The sequence below is a fragment of the Rhinolophus ferrumequinum genome, assembly GCF_004115265.2.
Source record: "Rhinolophus ferrumequinum isolate MPI-CBG mRhiFer1 chromosome 13 unlocalized genomic scaffold, mRhiFer1_v1.p Super_scaffold_3, whole genome shotgun sequence".
Classification (NCBI taxonomy): domain Eukaryota; kingdom Metazoa; phylum Chordata; class Mammalia; order Chiroptera; family Rhinolophidae; genus Rhinolophus; species Rhinolophus ferrumequinum.
Genome location: NW_022680356.1, coordinates 3,100,035 through 3,126,754, shown reverse-complemented (window position 1 = coordinate 3,126,754; position 26,720 = coordinate 3,100,035). Strand labels below are relative to the sequence as shown.

At 55.5% G+C, this 26,720-nt stretch overlaps 1 protein-coding gene across 2 annotated transcripts in view; it reads right to left on the bottom strand.

Moving 5' to 3' along the window:
• Positions 1 to 26,285, bottom strand: part of PAX8 (paired box 8) — a 45,761-nt gene extending 19,476 nt beyond the window's left edge. For both annotated transcript variants that reach the window (XM_033100835.1, XM_033100836.1), the window contains exons 1-4: positions 26,214 to 26,285; positions 25,792 to 25,893; positions 2,930 to 3,095; positions 1,073 to 1,270 (exon numbers count right to left, since the gene is read on the bottom strand). In XM_033100835.1, the coding sequence (XP_032956726.1) occupies positions 1,073 to 1,270; positions 2,930 to 3,095; positions 25,792 to 25,816 (389 nt within the window). In that variant the 5' untranslated portion in view covers positions 25,817 to 25,893; positions 26,214 to 26,285. The remainder of the gene's footprint in view (positions 1 to 1,072; positions 1,271 to 2,929; positions 3,096 to 25,791; positions 25,894 to 26,213) is intronic.
• Between the last annotated feature and the right edge of the window lie 435 nt (positions 26,286 to 26,720).

Sequence of the window (26,720 nt, the reverse complement as noted above, 5' to 3'; positions counted from 1 at the left end):
GCACCTGACACTCAAAGCCCCACGTTCCCCTCACACCTGATCCATCCTGGTGTTCCCAGTGGTGCCATCAGTCAGTCAGGGCAGAAATGCCTCCCTGCTCCACTGTCAAACCACCGTCAGGTGCTGTGATCTGACCCCGCTTCCTGGCCGCCAGCACCCCTGTGCACCACCACCCACCGTCCAGGCCGTCCACCACCCACCCCATCCATGATTGACCTTTCTGTTCTCTTCTCCCTATAGCAGCCAGACTGGACTCTTTGAAAGGCAAGTCAGTCTCCTGCTTGAAACTGCCATGGGATTCTCGTCACTCAGGGGTCAGAGGCAAGGACATGTAACCTGCACCCCGACCCCACTGTGTCGCCTGCACGGACAGATCCCAGCCGGCGGCCTTCACTGGCTGTTCCATGCCAGCCTGCCTCCTGCTCCCCTCCTCTCTGTCACTGGCTGTCTTTCAGCTTCTTGTACAAGAGCCATAGGGCCTTTGCGTGTGCTGTCTGAGAGTGCTTTCCACCCCCTTCTCAGCTAGTTAACTCTTACTCACTGTTCCTTACTCGGGCGTCTTTCCCTAACAAGTCTCCCTGTGGTGGCTTGCATATCCTCGTGTTCCTGTCCTGAGCAGGACTAGAGCTGCAGTTTTGCAGCTGTGTGTGTGAGCACTTGATTAGTGTGTGTCTCCACAGGTGACTGTGAGCTCTGCCAGGCCAAGGACTGTGTGTCCCCAGGGCCTAGCATAGGACAATGAATTGTGTACGTATGAATGAGTGAGTGTGAGCGAATGATTGAGTAAGGTGGTGACTGAATAACCAAATGGCCAAACATATGAGGAATGCCTGAATGAGGACCAGGTTGTGGCCTAAGAAAGGATCAATTGAAGAAGAGGGCTTTTTCACTGAATAAAGAGACTATGGAGTGTAAGGAGGGGAAGTTCAGAGAGCACAGCCAGGCATATGACACCTGCCCTGTGCCCAGGGCTCCTGGCACGAGGCCCCTTCCCAGCTCTGCCCCGTAAGCCATAGCCTTCCCCCGGTATCTGTCATGACCCTCAGGCCCCTGGCTGCTGTCTGCATCTCACCTGTTGATGGAGCTGACACTGGGCACAGTGTCATTGTCACAGACACCCTCAGCCAGGAGCCGGTCTCGGATCTCCCAGGCAAACATGGTGGGGTTCTGCCGCTTGTAGTCGCCAATCTTCTCCACCACCTTGGGGGTGGCCACCTTGGGCTTGGAGCCGCCAATCACCCCAGGCCGGATGCTGCCAGTCTCGTAGTACCTACTCCATTAGAAACCAAAGATTACCCAGGAGGCAGGAGGGTCTCTGGACACGGACTAGCCCTCGGCCCTCATCGCCTGAGGCTTCTGGGGGTAGGACGTCACCCAGGGCTGGCCTCGGACACTTGCCGTGCAGTGGCTGTGTCTCCTACATGGGCAGGTTGTGCTGCTGCCCAGCCAGACCCCGCCCCTGGACGCTTGCTTCCCCCTTTCCCTCCCCTCTGACCAGCCTCCTGTGTCTGAGGCTGCCATATGTGGCAGAAGAGTCCCCTCTGAGAGAGGGAAAGTTCACGTTGATGCCTGTGAATGCCGCCTCACCAAGGCCATTTCCTCTGTCTTGCTTCTCTTGGCTACAGTGTGACTCATTCTGTCCTAGACAGTCCTGCTTTTAGCTGGGGTGGCTGGGCCCCCTGCCCTGTCTGCCAGGTCACCTTTGTTCCCTGTCCCCCAGCCCACACTTTGTACCAGGTTACATGGCTCAGGTTGAGGCCACTCCTCACGGCTCTGGAATCCCACCACGTCTGGATTTCTGGCCACGCCCAGCCCCTTAGGCTGAGCCTTGTCTCCCTTCCAACCACCTGCTTTGGCTGTTCCATCACCGTGTCAGCATACCCTCCCCTCCTGGGTCTGGAAACTCTGGTCTCCTCTACAAGAAAGAACCTCTGCTCTTGACACTGTTGCCACCATCCAAAGCTCAGCTCCTCTCTGGGACACTTGGGCCAGCCCGGGTCCCCTCTCCTGACCCCAGCAAGAGCCACACTCTTCCCTAAGTCCTTCAGGCAGGAAGCCAGAGCTCCCAGGCTCAGTGACAGCTCAAGCCCATTCGCCCCTCTGAACCGGAGTGCCCCTTGATCGTCTTGTGGGTTGGGGAAGGGAGGCAGGTACCCCGAATTGACTGGGGTCCCAGCGCTTTGCCTCAGGGGCTCTTCTGATGGGAGAGGCTGCATCAGCCTCGCGCTGGGTGGGCTTTGCTGTTCCTGGTCCCCCGAACCTCTGTTCAGTGGTTCTCAACTCTGTATAAAACCTGGGACCCATCCCCTAAGGTTTTGCTTTGAGGGTGTGGTCGGGGGCCTAAACCTTGACTTTTTATTTAATTAAAGCTCCAGGTGATGCTAACATGCAGGGAAGGCTGTGAGACACTGCTCTGGGTTAGTGTCCATGAGTGTCACCTGTCATCTCATTAAGCTCCCAGCATCCAGGCCTGTGGCATGTCGGCGGGGGAGGGGGTACTGGGGGTTGCGTTCCATCAGGCCACCCGGTGGCTCTGTGGGAGGTGCTCTGGGGGTTACAGTCTGAGAAGCAGGAACTCAGATGCCCCTTGTGCAGTGGTTCGACTTGGGAGCCAGCCGTGATCGTGTGTCCCCTGCCTAGTGGCTCCACCTCCCTTGGTCTCTGCAGGGGGCAGGGACTTTGGGGACGAATCTCCTGCTTTGGGAGCAGAGAAGCCTCTGGAAAGTGAGGCACAAGGTGAGCAGACAAGGGGGTAGGGAGAAACGAAAGGGTGGAAAGGAGGGCCGGGGCACACCCAAAGCAGCGGCCGGGTTCCAGAGGCACCCCACACCCTCTCTGGTCCCAGGTCCCGGGAGGGAGGAGGCTGTGTGGTGGTGGAGTGTGGTGGTGGAACCTGCAGGAGGTGGAATGGGGTGAATTTCGTGCTTACCTGCCCAGGATCTTGCTGACACAGCCATGGCTGACACGGAGCTGGCGGGAGATGTCACAGGGCCGCACACCCTGGTGGGCCAGGTCCACGATGCGCTGGCGCACCACTTCGGGCAGGGGTCTGCCATTCACGAAAGCGCCTCCCAGCTGGTTCAGCCCCCCATGGCCTGAAAGGACAGCACCACGGTCAGGCTGGCAGGCCACCACCCACCTACTGAAACACAAAGTCTCAGCAGGCCAGCGTGTGAAGGCCTGTGGGTACTGGGCAGAGCATGGCGGGGTGACCCCGGCCCCTGCCTCATGGGTTTATCAAAGTGGGGGCCAGACCACCAACAGCCTATTGACACACCACGTGACCACTGCTGGGGTGGGGGTGCGCAGGGGTGTGGACCCACAGAGGGGACCAAGCCCAGGCGCAGGAACCACAAAAGAGTTCCTAAGGAAGTTCACACTGAGACTGAGAGTAAGAGGAGTGAAGGGAGAGTGACAAAAGCTTTCTGGGCAGGGGAACCCCAGGCTGAGGCTGGCAGGGGCTGAGATGGCCATTCTGGTGAGGACGCCGGAGCTCAGAGCGTTTCAGCGGCTCGACCCAGAGCACCCATGGGGCTCAGCATGTGTATATTGCAGCCAGGCCCAGCCAGGACCTATGGCTGCCACTGGCCCTACTGCCTGATATGGGCCCTGCTCAGAGGCCACTGGCACCACGGTCTGGGCATCAGGACATCTGTTCTCAGCAGGCCAGGATGTGGTGACGATGGTGGGGCCCTGGGGGTGGCAGTCGGGGGAGCAGGCCGGCGGGAGGAAGGGAGAGCCAGGCCTTCTGCATGAGCCCATTAACGACTGCCGACGGCGTCTGCTGGGCACACCGTGCCCATTAACGCCCACTGACTTGGCACGTTCGGAGCTGCATGTGTCTCCTCAGGGCCCAAGCTGTCTTCAGCACGACAGTCAATTTCCCTTAAAAAAAAAAAAAAAAGCCAAAAGCCTGTGGCCTGGGCACTAAGTCAGAGGGAAAAGCCCTTCAGGCGAACATAGCAGGAGGGACAGAATGACCCGTCTTCCTGGGGAGCTTGGGCACAGTTTCCACCTTCCTGTTCTAGGCAGTTTGTCCCCATCTGGAGGGCTGTCAGGGCCACCCGGATGGCTGAGGAGTGGCCCGTGCCCTGAGCGTATCCTGCCGGCTCCTCACTGGACAAAGCTGGTCCCTGAACAGTGGCTGCAGCCATTTGACCCTCATTCCACCCTTGTTGCCCTTTGGCTCTTTGGGGTGCACACACTGAACACAAGGGGGCGCCAGACGGCCACCCAAACCCAGGCAAGCCCCGCGTTTCCAACTCTGTTCCCATTTCCCAGAGCGGAGTCCCCAGGTCACCCAGCCGTGCTTAGGTGTTTGTGCTGGGACTTCTGTGTCAGGGAGCGAAGCTGCCACAGGTGGGGTTCTTCATCCCTAGATAGGCAACAGGTTTAAAAAACCAAACACTTTTGGGTGGCATGAAATGGGTCTTTTGCCTTTAAAATCATGTCCCCTGTTTTTACATTGATGCTGTAAAGGCCAATTTCTTCTATCTTCTCGAAGAGCTGACCAGGACCCTTAGAACCCAGCCCTTGGGCCCCCCGCAAAGGTTGTTAACTGGGTCGGCGGTGTGGGTGTGAAGGGGAAGACATGGTTGCACCACTGAATTCCGAATTCTCGGTGCTTTGCTTTATTTTACCAGCTTTGTAGTGACTTGTGCGACTGTGCGGAGAGCGGGGCCAGATTCCTGCACTGACGCAATCTGTTTTAATTTTGTCATTTGGGAAAGCAGGGTTTTTTTCAGCCTTAGTGTTTTCATCCATTGAATAGAGCTAAACAGACTCTCTGGCCATCTGGTAGCCCGTAACAGCTGCTATAGAAAGATGGAGGTGAGACTGGACAGTGTGTGCTTAGCTGAAAATCTGGTATAAGCAGAAAGGTTTTCTAATGCAAATAGTCACATGGTTGCCTGTTACAGCCCAAGCTTGGCCCTACGACTGGGCAGTGGCCCCCAGACTTGAGGGTCTTTGATAAAAGACAGGCTGCTGAGCACAGTGAGCTTCTGAATTGCAGTGTCTGGGATGGGACCTAGGACCTATGTCTGAGATGGTGCCAGGCGGGGGACGCACCACTGGTCTGAGGCCACGGATGGTGAAGAAAATCTAAGAGAACAAGCAACCACTTGTGTACCTCCCACCCCAGGCCCACCTTCTTCCAGAACAATAGTTCTTATTGTTTGCATATCACAATTCTCATTTCTTTTTATGTCAACATAATGTACCCAGTGCTCACCCTGAATCAGACACAAAGCCCTGAGGGTGCCAGAAACCAGGCCCGTGAGGGAGTTATAATGGTGGGGGGATGTAATTCAATAGTTGGGGGGTCTTCTGCCAATATGGGCACCAGAGGTAAGTCCAGAGGCTCGGACACCCACAGTGGCAGGATGACCAGGAGGTGAGCATCTGGTCAGGAAGGAAGCCCACGCACAGGGTCTTGGCGCTCTTGAGACGTGGTAGATTTGCTGCGGCTGGGGACGGGCAGGAAGGAAAGCCTGAGCCAGCCTGTGGCTGCAGATGGGATGGCCCCTCTGGCTTGAGTCCCTGTGATGGAAAGACGTGTGTCCCTCCTGAGTCCGGTGTGCGGGAGTCGACTCCTTTGGGTGAGTCACACAGATGCCCAGAGGTGGGTGCCACCTTCCCGCCTGCCCTCGTGAGGGCCACCCACCCGTCACACTGACCACCTTTCCACGCAGCTGTGGATGGCGGGGCTTTAAGGCCGGAAGCGAGACACGAGTGGGAGCCCCTCGTTGGGCCGGGGGACGGTGGGGACCAGGACGAGGGCCTCAGCAAAGGCCCACTGCATGGTCCGCTGGGTCGTGGGCGTGAGCAGGAGGAGACGGTGTCTGGCCGGGCGCAGCGGGCTCTGCGTGTGGAGGTCCTCAGACAGGTGCTGCTGACTTCCCGGGACCGTGAGGACTCACACGCCCCGCGGTGAGGGCATGTGGGCCTCTGCAAAGCTCTCGGTGCAGCCTGCTGTCCAGACTTGTACACTTAGCAAAAGTGACTATTTGGGGACATCTTAGGACTTTCTTTGATAATTTATTCACCCCTTACAGGCCCCGAGGTGTACAGACGATGGAAGGGGAGAGTCTCATTGCCCAAAATCCTTGCTACGGTCACTGACACCCAAGTCCTGAGGATGTGGTTATGGTTTTCCTGTGCCCCACAGTCCTTTGCACAAGTCTGTCATAGCACTGGTGGCAATGAAGTGGCCTTATCTGTTTACATTCCTGTGTGCGTTCTCCTGTGTACCCAGCACCTGTCACAAACAAACTGTAGGTAATGCTTCAGTGAATAACACACGTGACAGACGAACACTTCACACATGTTGGGGCACTGAGGTGCTGGTGAGGGGGTCCCCACACAGGGCCCCCGAGTCCTAGACTCAGTTCTTTTCCTCTTGTCCCTGCTGTCTGCCTTCTCATGCATCTGCCCTAAAGTGACAATGGTCCCAGGTGTTGTTCTGTGAAAATTTCCATGTGACTACCTGGGGATTTTTGCTTTAGCCCCAGAGTGTTGTGGTGACAGTCTGAGTCCTGACAGGACGAGGGTGGGAGCTGGGGTGTCCTTTAAGTCATGCTGTGCCTTTGGCCCTGTGCAAATGCATGGCGGGCACAATGCCACCTGTCTCTGGCATCTCTGCTTGTGGCCTTGTGTCCCCAGCACGCTCACTTGTAGGCTGTGATCTCCCTATATGACCTCCCAGCTGTCCACCATGGCATAAACCGAGTGTTCCAACCTCTTCCACCTTCCAGCCCAGGTCTGCGCCCCGGGCACTCCCGCATCCGTGACGCTGTGGGTCACCCGGCACACAGGCCCTCGAGAGGACAAAGGGGCTAGCACACTGAGAGCAGCACCCACGTCTGGCTTCAGCCCCGACTGGCTGGCTGTGCTTGTCCTTATCCTCTGAAGGGAACTGGAGAGGAAACGGCAGCCCTTTCTCATTGCCCCGTCATCCCCTGTGTGTTCTGGAACCGTGCTCCATCAGCTGTCCCCCACTCCTGTCACATCACTCACCTCTCCTTTTCTAGGACTTGCAAACACAGTGAACCCCACCTGTGCTGACGTCCAGTCCATATGCACAACACACACACACACACCCCTGCCCTGACTAGTTTCCAGCCAGACTTCTCAACAAGTCTTCCTACTTGCTGGTCCTACTTCCTTCATGTCCTCCTTGCCATGTGGTAGTCAGCTCGCCGTGTGCCTCAGGCTGAGCATGTGCTCAGACGCTTGGTGACGCGGAGGCACTTGGTCCTCCCTCTCAAAGGGCTTTCCATGACAATGTGTCTTCTGGTTCCTTACACCTTCAGTCTTGGTGTGGATTCCTTCTAACGGCTTCTCTGCCCTCCTGTGTCCCTTACATCCATTTCCTCGGACTCCTCTTAAATCTCGGTGCTGTGGACACTCCACACAGCTGCCCTTGGTGATCCTGGCCCCTTTTACGTTCCACTTACCATCAGAAACCTCCTCTTTGCTAATAAAAAGGCACCTCCTCTAGTGCTATGTGTATCCCCTCCACCTGGCATCTTGTCCTCTGTCGTATCTAGTCAGCTCCTAAGCACCCAGTACAGTTCAGCACAGTCACTCCCTGCAGGTGTCACCCCACAGAGCAGGGCTTCCGTCCAGATCTTCTCACTGCCCCCGTCGCCTTCTCTTGCACGGCACCACTCACACTTCAGTTTCAGATTTGTTTGCTGGCTATACGTACAAGCAGTAACTCTCTTCACTCACCAGGCTGAAAGCTCCACGAGGACAAGACCATGTCTGTTAAATTATATTAATTATATTAGGTGTTCAATAAATATATGCCACACGAATTAACTAACTGCCTTTAGCTTTTTCTCCTGTCCCCATATGGAACACTCACCAAAGCGTGACGTTTTCACTTCCGAAACATTTACCTAAGCGGCACCGTCCAGCCGTCCCATCATGTATACACCCCTGTGCTCGTTTATCCACTCGGCACTTGTCTATGGAGTGTCTGTTCCTGGCCAAGCATTTTACTCGAACTGATGACATGGAATGGATCCTGCCTCACGGAGCGATCAGTCCACACACGAGTAAAAGCCACTATCCTTCGAACAGGGTCTAAGGACAGCAGGGTGTGGTATTAAGGGATGTGGGTGACGATGAGAGATGGAATTAGTTCCAGGTGACCAAAGAAAATCTAAGTGACGTACACTCTGGGATGCAGGTGAATGGGGGCTGACCAGTCCCCTGCACCCAGCCTTGCGTGTACCCCTAAAACCCAAACCCGACCATGTCACTTCCACGTGTAAGAAACCTTTTGGGACGTGACCCGTCACCTCATGGTGAAGTCCAAGCTAGCAAATCTGGAGGAAGGTGCCCGCGGCAGCTGGCCCGGCGGGCCTCATGTCCCAGCTTTCTGAGCCTCCAATCCGATGGGGCAGCGTCTGACTCTTCCCCAAGTCCTGGTTCGTGCTTTCCTCTGATCGGAAGTCGATTCGATCGATTTATGCTCATACCTGAATTAGTTCAAGAAGTTGCCTCCTATAGGAAGGCCTTCCTGCCTGTCCTGACTGTTGTCTCCGGGACTTTTTTAACCACGCCAGGGCACATCTCTCCCATTACACGTAGCAGAATGTAAGTGTGTGTTTATTCTGTGTGTCCCTGAGGGCTGAGGGGCTGCTCTCCCGTGGAACCCTAACATCCAGTGCAAAGCGCAGTGGGTTCCCAGTAGATGCTGGTTGGGTTAACACTGAAGGGAGGGAAGTCGGTCCAAAACAAGTTCAGTGGAGCCCACACGTTCTTTGCCCTGAGCAGGACTCTTAGACAAGGGCTGTTTAAAGAGGGCTGCAGATGTCACTGCCAGGAGCAGAGGCTTGCCCTCCTGCACGGGCTCGGGGACACTGATGAGGCTGTCCTCTTGGTTCTTCCCTCAAGCTCCAGCATGGACATTCCACGTGGCAGGCTCAGGCCCTGTGAGGAGCCACATGGCTATGAGGCTGCCAGGACCCGCCTCCGCTCCACGGGCTACCCTCTGAGTCCCAGCCAATCGGAGAGTTCCCTGGGGTCCTGGGAACCACAGGATGAGAGGTCTTCTTGGATCAGTCCGAGGGAGGAAGGCAAGCCCCACGGGTCTTCTATCCTGAACAGTGAGAGTGCTGATGGGGCAGGTGCACAGAGGTGGCTTGTGGCTGGGAAGCAAGCGAAAAGAAGAGAAGAAGACAGAAAAGAAGAGGAAAGAGGGGAAGGGGGGGGAGCAAGGCTACTGTCGGTGTGCAGCCCCCTCCCTGCGAGTCAGCGTTTCGAGCGCACACCTGTGGCCAGGTGTGGGCATGCCCGCTCTGCAGCCAGCTTGCATTCTCCTAACGGCCCTTGCAGGGGGCACACTAGGCCTACTTCACAGGTGACGCACTGGTAACCTGCAGCGCCTGTCTCTTCAAGCCTCCACCATGCGAGCTACTTTCCAAACAAAGCCCACTTCAAAATCTTCACCAGGGTTCATTTTGCTGGGGCCTAATCTTCCCTTTTTCTGATTTCCTTTAGTGAGAGAACGGACCTATTTCTGTTATAGTCGCCCCTCTTCCGGGTGGGTTTATCCCCACTCTCCCCGCCTTTGCCCCTGATTTATCCTCTGTCCTGTCTCTTGCAGTTGCCTTGCTCCCTTTGACTTCCACCCCTGCTGATCTCCCTTCTCCCCCCAGCCCGTCCCCTTCCCAGCCCCTGCCCAGCCACACAGAGCAGCCCGCCCACCGCGTCTCGGAGCCTTCACCCCACCGAGCTTTCCCTTCCCTCTGCCACCGGCCGCCTGTCCGCTCCCTGCACGACTGCTCAGGTCCCTCTCCCCTCAAAGGCATTCACAGCTCGCTGTTATTCTTGTATTAGCATTGAACCCATTAAAGCTAATTTGTTTGCCCTAATCTCCATTTATTTTTCCCTAGTTGATATTAGATTTCCGTTTCTATTGCGGCGGCATGATTTTCTCTTTGTCTTCCTAATGGTCTGCCCCCCTCTCTCTGCATCTATTAATCTGGTTGGCTTCCCTGGTTTCAAGGCCTTTCTCCACCTCCCCCAGCCCTTAGATTAACCCTGTCACCTCCCTCCCAGGATGCCTACGCCCAGTGGATTTCGGGGGATGGAGCTGCTGCAAATATCCATAGGCCTGTGAGCCCCTTAAGCAAAGTGTTCCCTGAGGAGAGGCCCTGCCTTGTCTGGACAACTAAGGGGGTCACCAAGGCCAAGGGTCCCATGGCAAGGTTCCCTTTGGGGCAGTCTCAAAGATTTCTGGAGGCCTCTGCAAGCTTTCTCAGATCCTATAAATTATACCATTAGGCCAAGCCCAGGATGGGCCACTTTCTCCTCTGTCCCCATTTCCCAAACTGGACACATTCCCTCCCCCCTTCCTGAAGAGGTGATGTGGCTTTGTGGGTGGCTAACCCTCATCCTGCACTGTCCCCTGCATGCACCCCAGAAGAAAAGCCTTCCTGGACCAACTCTCAGAACCACCCCCCACCCCGCCGCCTCCCGCCCCCCACCCCCCACCGCCCTGAACGGCACTCCATCTGAGTCTCATTACCAAGGCCTCTTTCTGGGCCAGTGCTCTGCCTGCCCAGTGTCCCTTCTGACTCCCACAGGTAGGAGAGCTGAGCTTCCCACCCTGGCTGCTGCCAGCATCACCCCGGGGCCCGGCCACTGTCACTTTCTACCTCTCATCACGTCAACCAGAATCTCTGGGCATGGTATCCCCAAATCTGAATTTTTAAAAAGCTCCACTGCTGGTTGCCCAGAGTTTATATCCACTCAGTGGATGGTCAATAAATAAATAATGAAAGCATTAATTAATGATTAAACACCGACTTCCATTGCTGGATGGAGGTCCCCTAGAGGTGGTCCATCCCGGCTCCTTCCCACTGAGTTTCTAGATGCCCCAGACTCCAGCCCAGGCAGTGGGGTCCCTGAGTTTGGGGTAGTGGAAGTGGCAATGCAGGTGTGCCAGTGCCTGCTACACACGCACTGAGGAGCCCAGAGTCTGCACAGACCACTCCCTCTGGGCCCAGAGGCCTGAGAATACTAATGCTGTTTTTCAAAAATTGGGCCTATACTGAAGCAGTTTTCAGTTCATTAGATGTCAATTGAGTGAGCACCTTCGCCGTGTCTAATAATATTCCAGGCTGTGTGTGCAGGTGGTTTCTGAGCAGATGACACAGTCCTTGCTCTTGAGAAAGGTAGACATCAATAACCCCTGAGAGTGTCTAAATCCACTCACAGGCACTGTCTCCTGCAGCTCTTCCTACAACCCCACGGAACACCCATGGTGTGTGTGTGTATGTCTGTGTGTGTGTGTGTATGTGTGTGTGTCTGTGTATGCATGTCTGTGTGTGTGTGTCTGTATCTGTCTGTCTAAATGCATATGTGTGCATGTCTGTGTCCTTGTGTGTCTGTGTGTGTGTTTGTCTCTGTGTGTGTCTGTGTGTGTCTGCATGTCCATGCATGTGTATGTGAGGTGCAGAGCCCTCAGGGCAGGGAGTGGGCAGGGGGCCTGCAAGTCCTTAGGAGTGACACAGGGACAAATGAAGAAATGCTATTTCAAGCCCGACACATCGAGCAAAATCTGTGACAAAACTGCGTATCTGTGGTTCCCACACCTGTTGAAGGCTGAAGGCACATTCCAGGAATGTGGCACCCTTGCAAAGAGGATTATACTTAAAAGCCTCTTGCTGCTGCCTCAGGATGCTGGAGGGGACAGAGGGGGACAGACACAGCAGGACAGGGACGTGGCCCATCTAATGGCACGGGCTCGGGCTCACACTATCTGACCTCAGTCTACTCCACATCAGGGTCCTTGGGGACGCCAGTGCCATCTTGGCTGGGGCCACCCGGGCAGACAGGGGGGAGAGATGCTGGAACCGGGCAGAATGGGTTTGGACATGGCACACCTGAAAGCTTTCTGGTCCTTTTATGCACTTGCTTGTCATTTTTATTTTCATGGTAAAAATGTGAAGCTCTTTTCCGTGGGCCCTGGGCTTGGAGAGCTGAGTGCCCTCCTCTGTGGAGCTCTGGGGTGGGCACAACAGGAAAGGCTCCAGAGAATACGTGAGCTTCCCCTTTGTCACTTCCAGACTGAGCCTCCCATAGCTGGTGTCCCTCGGACCCATCCCCGCTGAGCGTCTGTTGACGCTGGTTGGAGAGCTGAGCAAGACCAAGAACATGCAACACACGGGTTGTTTTGGGTTGGACTGTGCCCCCCAAATCTCACACATTTAAATCCTGGTCCCCAGTGCGTCTGAATGTGGCCTCATTTGGAAAAAGGGTCTTTACAGATGATCAAGTGAAGAGAATGTCATTAGGGTGGCCTCTAATCCCATGTGTCCTTAAGTGCGAATGACACTGGACACAGAGACAGGGAGAACACCATGTGAAGGCTGCACTTATGCTGCCACAGCCAAGGGTCCCCACAGATGCCACCAGGAGCTGGGGGACAGGCCGAGAGCTCACCGTCCCTCACAGCCACAGAAGGAACCCAGCCTGCCTCACCTGCTCTGGGACTCCCAGCCCCCAGAGCTCGAAGAGGGTGAAGGTCAGGTGTTCCAACCCCTCAGCTGGTGGCAAGTTGTCACTATGGCCCTCTGTCGGTGAGCCCGCCTCTCTCAGGTCACCCCCTCCCCACAGAGTCAGCAGCCTGCTGTCTACTCCTGAGCCGGCGTCCTGTGCCAGGTTGTAATACGAGAGTATCCACACATCAGCAGAGGCTGGGCCCCAGGCCACCAGGCTTATAGGCTTCTCCCCCACTCAGAACGTTCTGGACCCAGTCCGAAGGTTGCCCATGAACCACCTAACATTTGCCAAACCCGTTCAAAGTGCTGTCAGGCCAGTGATTCTGAAATTTAGTTCAGTTCAACAAATAGCAACTGGTCGGATCGGGAACAGGTTTTCACACAGTGCGAGGAGCTGGGCTGGCACTTTGAGCCCCGTTTTGTGCGTGAAGATGACAATTTGGAGGTTTCGTGCCTTGTGCACAGCTAGGGGCCAACCCGAGGCTGTGTCTGCATCTGCCCCAGTCCTGAGGTCCCCAGGAGCAGGGTGCTGCATCAGGGGGAGGGCTGTGTCTCCAGAGGGCTGGAAGACCTGTGGCCGGACCTCCCACCTACTGGTCTGCAGCACAATCCTGACTCCAGGCTCTATGGGTGCTGACACGTCCTCATGCTGGAGTGGACACCACACTAAGAAGCACTGTGCTGAGCAAATTAAAAGGAGAGCTCTTTCTGTTACCAAATATTCACAGAGCATCTGCTGTGTATGCACCACGTGCCAGACATTGTTTGGGCAGTTTCCGTCCCAACCTACAGAATCTTGTAACTGCTGGTCCTCACAGGCGCTCTGCTCTAAATGCGATTGGCTACCATGCCCCAGCCGACACCTAGCGTGGGTCCCCTGTCAGGTCAGATTTGCCTAGACCGGCCAATCTGCTATTTCAGTGGTCACTGCTGCCCCATCTTGCTGCCCTGCATCTGAGCCCAGGACAGAAAGATGGCCCAGGACCGGGTAGGTGTTTCCTCAGCCCCATCGTGGCCACGCTTTATAAAGAAAACAGAAGAGGAATTACAGCAACATGACATGGGAGACACAAATGTGCTTTGTAACAAAGCTCAGACATAAAGTTAGGTCCACTGGCAGAACAGCCAAACATGTTATTGTACAATTACATGAAAACTGCTGCCGGGGACACTTGTGAAGCCCCCGCTATGTGTGGGATTTGTGTGCCGTGCTGGGGAGAGGGTGAGAACCAAGTTCTTACTGTACTCGGCTCTGAGCAGGACCTCATGTGACACGATGAGAGAACTGGACCCAAGTGGGAGTGAGGGGCAGAGAGGCTCCGAGGGACAGCCACCACAGGGGAGGGCATCAGGGGTCCTGGTGGACAAGGTGAGACTTGACCGCGCATGTGCGAGGGAGGCCCACGGCATGGCACAGGCGTGGAGGTTGGGAACACACAGCTGGGACCCGAGCTCACACATGGAAGTAGTGGGAAGTAGCGTCAGGCGTCGCAAAGGGACCTCCCCAGGTTGCACACCAGCCATCTGCCTACAAATGCCAGTTAATGATTGGATTGAAAGGAAGTGCAAACAGGACTCTAGGATTGTTCTGGAAAATCATCAGACTGGGAAAGGAGAGAAACCAGAACGTTCAACGGTGCAGACCCTCTCGCTCATGCAGAGTGTTCCCACGGCTGTCCCTAAGGAAGAGAACATAGAGCCAAGCAGGACGGAGTAAGTGGGTGGTGGATTGGGTAAGAGGGCCGAAGGGCACAGGGAAATCGCCGCCTGTGTGTGCGCCAAGCAAGGGCCCACGGCCCAGGCACCAGGACATCTGCGTCTGCCTGTCAGAGCCCACAGCCGTCGTGACCCCGACTCCCTTGTCTTCCCGTTGCTGTCCTCGTCCCTGCTCCCAGAGCTGACTCTGGGCTCGGGTCACCGGCTGGGTCCTGCCCCTGGCCAGCAGGCTCGCACCCCACCTGCAGCAACGCCTGTGTTCAGCAACGCCTGTGTTCCACAGCCCCGCCCACCATCCCTGGGGCTCGCACGTGTTCACTGCTGAAGTGGGTGCAGAGCTTGATGCCCCTTGAAGCGAACGGGAGTTAGAACTCAAAGCCTATGTGGCCAGGGTGGGTGTCTGCATGGGTGACAGCACATCGTGACAGCCCGTGTGACTGAATGTAGATGCCGTGAGTGATCATGCAGGGTCCTGTGGCAAGTGTGGGCGTGCCAGTGGTCGGAGGAGGAACCAGGTGCTCCTTTAGGAAGTGGGGGTGGGGAGATACCAGGACACCCTTTATGAGCTGCAGTGAGACCACAGGGGACCCAGGCACAGGGGACCCAGGCACATGGTCCACACTGAGCACCCACCCAGGACAAACAGACCAGGAAGGGATGAGTGGGGTCGTCACACGACATAGAGAGCTGGGAAGAAGAGAGTTTGGGTAATGAACCGAGTGGTCTGTGCATTGAGGAGAAAAATAAATCACGATTTCTGTGGGTGGTGTTATCGGCTGATGTTTACATCCCCCCAAATCCACATGTTGAAGCCCTAACTGCAGGGCGATGGTGTTGGGAGGTGGCGCCCGTGGGGGCATCAGGGTTCGATGAGGTCGTCAGGGTGGGCCCCTTGGAGGGCTTAGTGCCCTCCTGAGAGAGGGAGAGACAGCAGTTCTCTCCAGGCACATGCACCGCGAAAGACCATGTGAGGGCACAGCGAGAAAAGGCCGCCTGCAGCCAGAAAGGGGCCCTGGCCATGCAGGCACCCCGACCTCAGACGTCCAGCCTCCAGAACTGTGAGCAGTAAGTGCCTGTGGTTCAAGTTGACCAGTCCGTGGTGTTTTGTAGTAACAGACCAAGCTGACAAAGCTGGTGGAATGGGGACTTCAGGGTGATCTTCAGAGGAAATATCAAGGGGAGGTGTCCTGGCCCCAGATCTGCACCGGAGAGGCTAGGAGCGAGACGGAGGGGAGACTTGCACCAAGTGTGATGAGCACGTGGATGCTCAGGAACAGGAGATCGAGGTCCTGTGTGTGTCCTTCCAGCACCACAAAGCCACTGGGTTTCTTAAGGGACTAACACACATGCCTGGAAAGGAGGTGAGAGGTGGGGCCCAGGGGCATGGCCCTTTTCAGTTATCAGTGATGGAAACATTCCGGCTGCCTCTGACGCAGCGTGTAGAGCTCATCGTTCCACACGGCCACCATGTGACATCAGGCAATGCCAGCCTCACATCAACACCAGCTGTCCTGTCCCTGGTCAGAACATGGCCACCTGGAAGGTGACACAGTGCTGTGCTAAGAACAGCACAGACCAGGCCGGATGTGGCAGAGGCTGGAGTGAGTGGCTCCATCAAACCTGAGGACCCAGAGGCCGGTCACATGCGGTGGTGGCCCTTAAACAGACAACATGACACTCTCCCCTCAAAGGACTTTATCCACAAGTGTACGTCCTCCTGCCACTGCCATTGTTTGTTACACCAACGAGCATCCCTGCTCACGTTTCATGAAATTACACAAACACTCGACCGAATTCACGAAGCCCTCATGACACCAGTTTGTAATAATCAGTGTTGTGCACATAGACTTTGTAAAGTCTTCTCATGTGTTCATGTGTGAGTACTGTGCGTGTGTTGGACAGGTGTGTGCACACGTGTGCACGTGTGTGTACACACACGTGCACACATGTGTATGTGTTGCATGCACGTGTGTGTTGGACACATGTGCGTACGTGTGTGCATGTGCAGGTTTCCCCAGTCCCCGTCAGCAGGTGTGGCTCCTATGATCCCCGGCCTGGTCAGCCCTCACTCTGCCCATATGTGCTCTGAAGGCAACCCGGGGTCAGCGGCAGCCCTGCTCTGCCAGGTCGCTGTGGGGTCTGGGCACGTGGCTCTGGGTGTCTGCGCCCCTGCCTGGCCCATACCAACTTGGGTGCAGCTGCACTTTGTGGTTAACAGGAGCCCACAAAGCTCTCAAAGTGTGAGGCACGTCCTCCCAGGCGCTCAGGTAGCGTGAGGCTAGATGGTGAGAGCCACAGAGGTAAGGGGCCTGCACCATGTGGAAGGTAAAACAGGTCTGAAATGAAGCGCTGGGCCCTGGGGAGTGGGGAGGAGAGGGCTCGCCGGGGCCTAGCCTGACATGCTGGGTGTGGGGCGCCTGCCACTAGGCATCTCACAAGCATGAGCTCAGTCCGTCCTAGGCAGCCCCCGGAGGCAGGAGCTACGAGTCCACATTACTGAGGCCACTCAAGTGTCAGCAGTTGAAGAGAATTCAAACCCAGTGTGTCTGACCCTGATGGCACAGCCAGCAGGGGGGACAGAGGTTCCTTGGAAAGGAAGGCAACATCATGTGGAGAGAGGGTGCTGAGCAACCGTGTGTGCTGCGGTACAGACAGTGACTTCCAGGTGGGGACAGAGCAGCGTGGGCAGGGCACGATGTGTTCCTGGACTCGGGCCCCCCAGGGAGATGGACACTTCTAGCCGACAGGACCAGCCAGGCCCTGAGGACAGCAGATGTGTCACTGCCAGCAGGACTCCCGAGAGCTGGTCCCACAGAGAGGGTGCCCCCGAGGCCCAGTTAGGGGCACCTGTCCAGACAGCTCTGTGGCCAGCAGGAGAGGGGACCATGGGGTGGGGCATGGGGATTTCTTGGTATGGACACCGTCATATCATCACAGAATATGGAGACTGCAAGGACCCAGGACTTGTCACCCTGTCAAAGAGATAGGAGGACCAGATGGCCGTCCTGTGGTCGGCATACCTCTGCAGGTACAGGGGTTAAGCTCAGGCATGTGCAGCAAGCGTTTTCATTTGGCAGAGGTGGCATGTCTCCCCAGCATTGACACCTACAGCTCTGTCCAGCGTTGCCAGGCTAGCTGGCCCCACTGGCTCCATTGGTTCTGGGCCAGCTAGCCACCCTGGCCCAGAGCCAGTGGAGCCCGTCATGAGGCCAGCTGATCCTACAGGCTCACAGGCCGCCTGTCTGGAGCAGGGAGCACCCCAGGGCCCAGCAGGCTCAAGGCCGAGCAAGGCTTATCTGGCCCCAGTGTGGACATCCGGGGTGGCTTCCAGATAAATGGCTTTGTGCACCCGCCAACCAGGGTGTTACTCCAGGCCTTGCCCTGCACCGGCTTGTTCGGTCTGATCCCTTCCCCTTTTGGTGCTGGTCTGTTCACCTGAGAGGGACTCTCAAGACTCCAGCTGCCGCCCCTGAAGGCGCCTGTCACCATCATCCAGCTTGACTGCATGGCAGCGACTGCTGCCATCGCTGGCATGGCGCCCTGCACACAGCAGGTGGCCGGTTAAATTGAATTGAAACACTGGCCCTCAGATTGCAGCTGCTCCTAGCGGTCCTCTCCGACAGCCTCCCTCCCAGCTTCACTCCCCCTGGTTCCCACCTTGAGGTCACAGCCAGATGCCAGGACACCCCATTCCTGCCACCTCTATTGTGGCAGCACACAGAGCCATCTCAGTGCTGGAGAACAAAACAGAGCTGGGACTGGTAGTGTGGTGCTCAGCTCGTCACAGGCTCTTGGGCCAAAGTGGGGTGATTGTTGCACAAAGTTGGGAAATACAAGATGGGGGCTGGGGAAGGAACAGAAGAAGATCAAAGGTGAGTGGGTTTTAATTTTTTAAAACTAAAAGTGTGGTTCTGAGTCGCTTATGAACAAATCTTCCTGTCTTAGCTGCACACAGAGAGCTGCACCCTCTTTGGTTCATCTTCCTCCAAGACCAATTCTAGAATGTTCTGGTAAAATGAAACACAAAGTGTTTTTCCAGGTGGCCTGCTGATCACGGCCACGGGCTTTGAACCAGCTCGACCCACCACCGTTCCCTTTAAGGCAACAGCCTTGGGCCAGAGGCCTTTGCTTTCATCCACATGGAATATTAAATGGTCTGCCATAAGTTTTAACGGGGAGCAAAGTTTCAACACTAGGTTTCAAGTTACTCACAGAGAGTTTCACAGAAAAGATCAAGGAAATGTAAGGGTTGGGCATCTGCCCTGGGACTTTGGGAGACTGCCCCCTCTGGTAACAGCAGAAATTTCCTGAGTAGCTGCTATACGCCAGGCGAGGGTCCTGCTCCAACACTCAGGACTTCCTGGAAGTCCTGCACGGTCCTGGTATTTTATACAGATGAGAAAATTCAAGGCAGAGGGAAAGTTGACTTGCCTCGGGTCACACAGGGAGAGAGCAGCAAGGTCGGGGTGAAGGTCAAAGCCCAGGCCTGCCCCTCCTGCTCCCACGGAAATGGGGGTCTGCCACAGGTCCTGCTCCACAGCGACTTCACAAGTCACCCTCTTGACACCTCACTCCCGGAGTGTACTCTGGAATAATGGTCCTGCTGTCTTGGAGAAGCTGGGGAATCACAACACACAGAGCGCCCTGAGTCTGTGTGAATACAAAGTTCCCATGATGACAGCAGGCTGAGTGAGCATCACCTTGCCATCCCCCCGGCCTCCCTGCTGTGCTGGTCTGATAACAACAACATGTCCCAGGGGGCTCATCAGCACTAAGTACTCAGGTCACTCCAAGGCTACTTAGGAGACCTGCGATGGGAAGACAAAGCTGATGAGTCTGTGGCCGAAGGCAGGAGGAAGCACAGTTAAAACAAAGGGTGGAAGGCATGACATTTTCTTCCCTCAAGCTGCCTGCTTGGACCACAGAAGTGTTGTCACATAATAAATGTCATCAGCTCCTGCCAATGTTACAAGTTCAACTCACTGGGCAGGAGCACAGAACTGGGTTAGAACCTGAGTGGATGGACCCAAGGACGCAGCAGACCAATGGAGCCTGAACTCGGGTAGCTGGGACCCAGCACCACGAGTGCCCACTCGCTGTCTGGGCATGGTGTCCGGTCACGGCCCCTGACTTCGTTCATGACTTCGTGGGCTCCTCCCAGTGGCTCTGAAGCTGATTTCATCCCCCCACTGACCCATCAGTCTCTGACACGGGCCCTGCAGGGAGGCCACACGTGGCCTGGACACACCCAGGAGTAAGTCCCTCTATGGCCTGTGACTTATTGGGGTGCCCACGGAGAGTTGCCTTTCTGCAGTGCAGGTGGGAACACGACAGCCTTGGAGGATGTGTTCAGAGAAAGCCCCATCTGCCTTTCCTGGGGGCTGCTCATCTCCACCCCCCTCACAGCGACTCCAAGACCGGCATGGGATAGCGGCCAGCACTGAAAGGGGGCTGTTTTAATTGACGTGGAGAGTTGAGGCCATTGCCAAGGAACATAGCTGAGAAGAGGCCCCATCTGTCACCACTGTTGGTACAGGCCCTTGTGCCTTGTCACCAAGGGCTCCCAGTGAAGTTGCAGGTGCAAAAAATCCACCTGTTGCTACAGGGGTGTGACGAGCTGGCCTCTGGGAGGGGGCAAGGAAGGAGCAGAAGTCGGATCAGCCTCTCTGAGCAGCGGTTCCATCCCCCATAAGAGTCAAGGCAGTCCCCGCCTGGGAGTCCTGAGACCGAGCTCTCCAAAGAGGCCCACGCCTGTGGCTGGCAGATCACACGCACACCCCACTGCCGGAGGACTCACAAGCAGAGGGCACGCGCAGCCCTTCCTTTGGGTATAAAAGTGGCATTGGCAGAGCTGGAGCGACTGTGCTGGGCCTTCGCGACACTTGGCATCTTGTGGGGCATTGGTGACTAAGAAAGACGCTCAGGGATCAAACAGAGACAAGATGCAAATGTCCCCGGGGGACAGGCCTCAGGAAGGACACTCCTGGGGAGGGAGCTACAGTCACCATAGAGCAGACTCAGTGATATTACTTGTGCCCCATGAAGAGTGCTCTGGCGTGTGGCCCCTGTGAGAGGTGTGTTCTCACTGTGTCCCACCTGGCCAGGGCAGGGGACTGCAGGGGCTTTCAGAAACCCAAACAGGCATGTGGACCCTGGCTCTGGACCAGAGGAAGTGATTACAAGCCCTCAAAGAGTTACATGCAGATGCAGTGCCCCCAGGAAAGGCACAAGGAGGGTGGGTGATCTGCCCATTCCACCCAGGGCCACTGACTGTGGGCCGGAGGAGCCAGAGCAGCCTGCACCGGGGTTCTCTGCACCTCTGCCAGCCCCTGGGCAAGCAGCCTGGGCTAAGGTGTTTCAGGGTGAACCCAGGAAAAACCCAGGGAATTGGGGGGCGGTCTCCTCTGTTCACAGGCGCTTTACACCCCTCAGCTCTCTCTCAGAAGGGAATCAGCCTCCCCCCAGAGTCTCAACTACAACAAAAGAAGGTGCAGTCTCACCCAGGGGCACATTCCCCTGCCCCACCTTTAACATCATCTTTTTATTCTTAAACGACATTGTTCTCTTTGGTTCCTTGTGTACCCAGAACCACAGGGCTCAGAGCTTTCTCTTCACAACAGGAAGCTCGGCCCCTCATGGACTGATGAATACAGAAGCTTCAGAATGCTAGGAGCTGAAGACAGACCGACTATGAACACAGAGAGAGAAACACATCCCTGCACAGTGAGCCCAGCAGGCTCCTCCTGAGATGGCCAACGGCAACTACTGCCTGAGCAGGAGGGTGCTGGAAGCCAGCACAGCCAGCAGCCCTGTGCCCCAGAGGGACCGGCTGGGACGTCCCTAAGCGCCGCAGAGTCTGCCAACACAGCCCCGCTGGTTTCAGCCTGGAAACGTCCCAGGTGCTTCCTTCTTCTCGACCAAGGGGGCCCCCAATCTACCCCAAGTGCTTTGTGCACAGGTGAAGTTCCCCAGTGAGAAGCTGGGGCTTCTTCCAAGTAGAGGGTGATCACTAAGCAATCTGATAGAATATTTGAGACACTTTTCCTATGAAAAATAGATATTTTAAACACACCTCCAAACACACACACACACACACACACATTGTTTTTATGAGAACCAATTAATAAATGCTAATTCATTCAGGCGTATCTCCACTAAATTACTGTTTCATTTCATTGTAGGGAATTTTCCATTACCAAACTCTCCCTTGCTGATTTTTTTTTGCATTATTTATATATTTTCACTTTCACTAATAGTGAGGTCGGTATGCGATATTATCTGCTGTTTGTGCGTCTTAAATTTCTTTTTTATCTGGACTGTTTCCTCATTCTTGCAGCCCCACGTAATGTGGGAGAGACACCACTAGGCGCAGACAAGATTGCGCAGACAAGATTTTACACACAAATCATTGGAAAGGGTACTGGCTGAAATTAGACTGACAGGAGGGCATCTTGTCTGGCTGTGACCCTCATTTCAGATGTGCACGCGTGTGTGCAAGTGTGTCTCTACTCTGGGCTCATGTGGACGTGTTTTCCTATGCCAGTGAGCCACAAGACTATGCGTGAAAAGATTGTGGGGACACAACCAGGAGTGAAGATCACAAGGGCTTTAATAATAAAATCAACAACACAGATCTCTTTATAAGCCCCCAGAGCTCAATGCATTGTTTCCTGACCCTTTTTCATGGACACAAATCAGGACTTTGACATCTAGACACCTGAGATCCAGACCAGCGGGCTCCCTAAGGTCGTGCCTCTTTTTATGCCTAGAAAAGTAGAGTGTTCTGGTGGTGGTTAGGGGTTGCTTAGGGGCTGTGGCAGGAATCCTGTTAAAAAGGATGTGTTCTGAAGTAGTTTCAATTTTCTTATATTCCATGGTCAATGTGCCCTGCACCTGGCTACCTTCGGTTCTGAAATGAGTTCTTTCCTCTTTCTTCTCCAACTACCTTCTCTCCCTCCCCCCACCACTGCGTCCTTTCTGTCTTTCTTTTTCTCTTTATTCTTCCCCTTCTTTCTCTCTCTTTCACAGTTAACGTCTGGAGGATGTGAATGATTAAACTGTTTGCTCTGAGGCTTAGGTATAAAAAGGCATGTCACCATAAGTAAAGTTTCACCTTTATACCCAACTCTATCAATAATTAGAGAACAAGGATGATCATCAGTAAATCTTTCTTACCATTAGCTCTTACAAAAATGATGCCATTTCTTCTGAGCATTCGAAGTTCTGTTGATTTTGCTTTTAACAAAAATTAATTACAAAACAGAGTAACCTCCCACGTGAAGTCAGCACCTAAAGGGATTGTGGGGTACTGTATATCCATGGGAAACATATACCCATAAAGCATGTACCCCATTAAAATTCGAGATTTGAGGCCGTCAATACAGTTTTCTCATACTAATGTATCAGCAGATTCTATCCTTTGAACGAAAATATCTCTTAGTAATTAAAATTCCATGAGATTGATTTTCGTGCTGTGTTCCTTCACTTCCTTTGTCCTCTTCAGCAAAATTAGGGAGTCTTTGGGTGTAGACAGATAAAATTAATTAACTTCCCTTCTACCCCAAAAAAGTCCCAAATAAATGCTTCTAATAGACATCCAAAAAAAGTGTCAATTAGAAATAATTACTTCTTATCAATCAGTGGGGCAATTAAAGTGACAAAGCTTGAAAGGATACTTATCTTAAAACTAATTCACAAGGTAGCTAAATTATCTCCTAATTAACTTGCACTGAGGACGGGGAGGGGGGGAGGATGGACGTCTTGAAACAAAGATGGATCGAGGAACCAGTACCTCTTTCTGTGCCTCCTGACGTTTCCGTCCCAGGAAGACCTTATTTTCAACCGAGGGGAGAGATCTGGAAGAATAGACACCCTCCCCAAATGCATTCGGCCCCTTTCTTTTTTTCTAAACCCAGAGGAGAGCATGCACGGGGCTTCACATCTCACATCTAGGGAGTTACAGGTACTGTCCTCTGCAGTCTGAAGTCTGCTCACCACTTGAAAAACCGACTTTCGGGAGCTGGCCGACCGGGTTACAGCAAGTTACTGCACAAACTTTTAACGACAACCTGCTTGCTTTTTTTAAACTCACTTCACTGAAAGCATGTTGTGTATGTTTTAATATTTATGTGGGGTTTCTCACTCCTCATGCATCTTTGATTATTTAAACAATGTTTTTGCTTTAGAGGATCTTTGTTCCTCGATGCTACAAAATTCCCGCTGGGTTTTACGAAAAATGCAGCCCATTGCTAACCAGCACACAACAGAATGATTCGCTATTTGCTCTCCACATCCCTTCAGAAGAAAGCTGTAGAAAAACAAATATATTCAGACCTCTCTGCAAAGCAAGATGAGCCCAGGGTGGGCCAGCAGCCATGGGCACGGGCGCACAAGACACTGGGGAGCCAGCACCTCTCTCCTTGGAAACGGTGTGCCCGCCCGGTTCCCCCGAAGGGCCCAAGCGCCGGCAGCCTGAGCCCCATCCTGCCCCAGAGGACACTCAGATGGGGTCTCCAGGAGAAGCCCCTCAGAAATGGACGTGCCAGGAAGCTGCCTGCACCTAAGCGAGAAGTGGGCTCACGAAACCAGGAGGGGCCGGTTTAGGAATTGAGTTGTAAATACTGGCAGCAGCGTCAAGTAAAGGAAGGGTTTGCCTACAGAGGACTGAGCAAAGGAGCAGGGCAGCGAACCTCCTGAGCTGCGTTTTAGGCAATTGTCTTCTATGTTATTAGCATTATATTAAGACAAAGGAGAAAGTCTCATTCTCCCTTCTGCTCAGCCTCTTTTCTTTGTTTTGGGGAGGGGGAGAAGCCCCTCTGGCTCCCAGGACTGAAAAACGCCTCTGCGCTCTGCAGCTCCCCCAAAACCAAGGGCTGTTTGCATCTGAACTCACAGGAAACTGCGCATCACCTGGGCCTGTTGCTGATTTAAAATAAAGATAAATTGTATCTTTTTTCCTTTCCTTCTTTTATTCCTATTTATTATAAGGAGTGCTTTTAGAATGAAAGCGAGTAGCAGAAACAAAATCAAGTCTGCCCTAGGGACCACGACTTTGTCTTATTACTTGAAGGGCTGTAAATTTGGAGTCCGAGAGCACCCACTTCTACCACCGCCAGAAAGGTCAGGGGAAGGTTAGGGGAGAAACGACCGGCATCGGAGTGGAAGCGGCCAGACCAGCCCGGCATGGGATCTGGCACTCGGCGCGCTCGGCCTTGGAGACCGTCCTGCTCCCGAGGCAGGCCGACGCCCGGTGTTGTACCGTTTTTGGCTAAAGACTAAGGGGCGAAAACCTAGTCCTCGCCTCAGAAAGTGCGCATGACGCCCGGGCGCGGCTGGACAATGGGTGCTGGGCAGTCCTCTCGTCCCCTGGCTCCCGGAAAGGCCGCGAGGTGTCCGCCCCGCGCCCGCAGAGGTGCGGCAGCGATGGGGCGAACTGCTGACTCGGTCTCCGCTATAGAGCAAGCCAGAATGAGAAACCTTCCGGCGCCCCGGGCTCCCGGTGCCTCTCCCGGTGGTGCCTTGGCCCCAGATCCGAGGCTGCGCGCGAAGCTGGACCGCGGCCCTCTGGCTAAATAGAGATCTCAGCCGCGCGCCCCGCTGATCCGACCCTCCTTATTATAACAAATGTCCCGTTTGCCGAGCGGACTTCATATTCACCGAGAATTCATCTGAAATATTGATTTCCTCTCACTTCGCCGGCCCAAATCGATAGCGCTGCGCCCTGGCCTCATAAATCGCCTTCCCCGCGGCCGGCCCCGTTCCATCCATCACGGCGCCCGGGCGGTGCCTCTGCCCGCTGCCCACACTTGCTGAGCGCTGGGCGGCGGTGCCCAGCGCACCCACGGGCCGGACCCGGGGCTCCTTCCCGACACAGACTCCACCCCCACCCCGACCTGGGAAAGAGCAGGCGAACGGGCCAGGGACCCCGAGCGCTTTTGAAGGCCCTGAGCCCGGGCGGTGGGGAGGGGGTTCGGCCCGCAGGCAGCTCAGGCCGGATGCCGCGCGCCGCTCCCCGCTTGCCCCGCGGTGGGCCAGAAGGAGTCCGAGTCCCCGAACGCACTCACGGCTCCCAGGCTCCCGACCACCGGCTCCTTTCCCTCTGGCTTGAGAGTTACGCAGGGTTCAGGGTCGCGCTCGGAGAGCTACAGGCGAGAGCTGCGGGCACCCGGACCGGGGCTTAGAGGTCGGGCCAGGGGAACTGCAAGTCCTGCAGGGCGCGACCCACGGCCTGAGCGCGCAGGATGCCCATTCTTAAAGGCCATGCAAACCAGGGTGGGCGCGAGGGAGTCCTCTCTGGTCCCAGCAAGAGCTCCTCACCGCTCCGTATGGTCCACAGAAACCAAGGCCTGGGGAAAGCGGCTCCGCCGGGCCGAAGGGACCTCAGGGCCGGAGAGCGACAGGGCGGCGGTGGCAGAGGCCAGGCCCAGGGCCCCAGAGGCTATCTACGTAGGGGGTCCGGCGAGCCCGGCGCGCACGCCCCCAGCCTCGCCGACCCGAGCGCACGCACAGACGCACGGCGACGCGGGGCTCGGGGTTCGGCCACGAGCGTCCTTACCGGATCTGAGGGAATTATGAGGCATCGCCGGACAGCTCGCTGCCCGCCTGGGGCTCAGGGCGTCCTCACGCAGGTCCCCGCCGCGCCCGCCGCGCCGCTGCCCTGCAGACCCAGGACAAGGGGCATCAGATGCATGTCTGCTGCCTTAGACCTCCTCCCAGGCCCTGTCCCCCTGGCTTTCGTCGCGCGGCAGCAGTCGGAGGGTTTTAGGTGAAGTGTGGCCAACCTCAGCCCGGCCTAGCACAAACATGTGTGCCTGGCCAAGTCCAGGATTTGGGGTCCGCCGATTAAGCCCCAACTCCAGCCAGGGTACCCAGCCTCATCCAGTTTAATTTGGGAGGGAAAAGGCTTCCTGGGACCCTTTCCCTTCTCTTATCACCCCTAGATCCCAGTGAGCTTGCAGCAGACCCTGGGCGGCATACCTGATCTGGGGCCGCAGGCCCTCACTGCCTGGGTCCTCTGCCAGGGTGCCCTGGGCCCGCTTCTGTCCTCGGTCCCAAGTTTGTTCCCATCCACCCGGCATCGCGGATTGGTTTTATCCCGCCAGGGCCCTGAGGCAAGGGTCTGGAGAGGCTGGCAGCCCGCGGATTGGCTGGCTGGGTGCAGGGGGTGCGGGAAGGGGAGGATTTTGCAAGGGGGACATGGCTGAGTGGGCGCAGGAGTTAGAAGCATTCGCTGGAGCTTCAGTTTCCAGCGGAGAAAGGAGAGGGAGGCAGCTGAGCCCTAACTCAGCAGGCCTGGAAATGTTCAAGGAATGGGAGACGGAGGCCTGGGCCTGAGGATGAGGGTGCCTGGTCCTCCGGGGTCACTGAGAGACATGGCTGCTGTGCGACACCCTGTCCTCTTCTGTCCTGGTCTGCTCCTGGGCAAGCGGCCTTTTCTTTATAGGAGGGTCTTCCGTTTTTGTGCCTGGTTTGTAAGATAGAAGC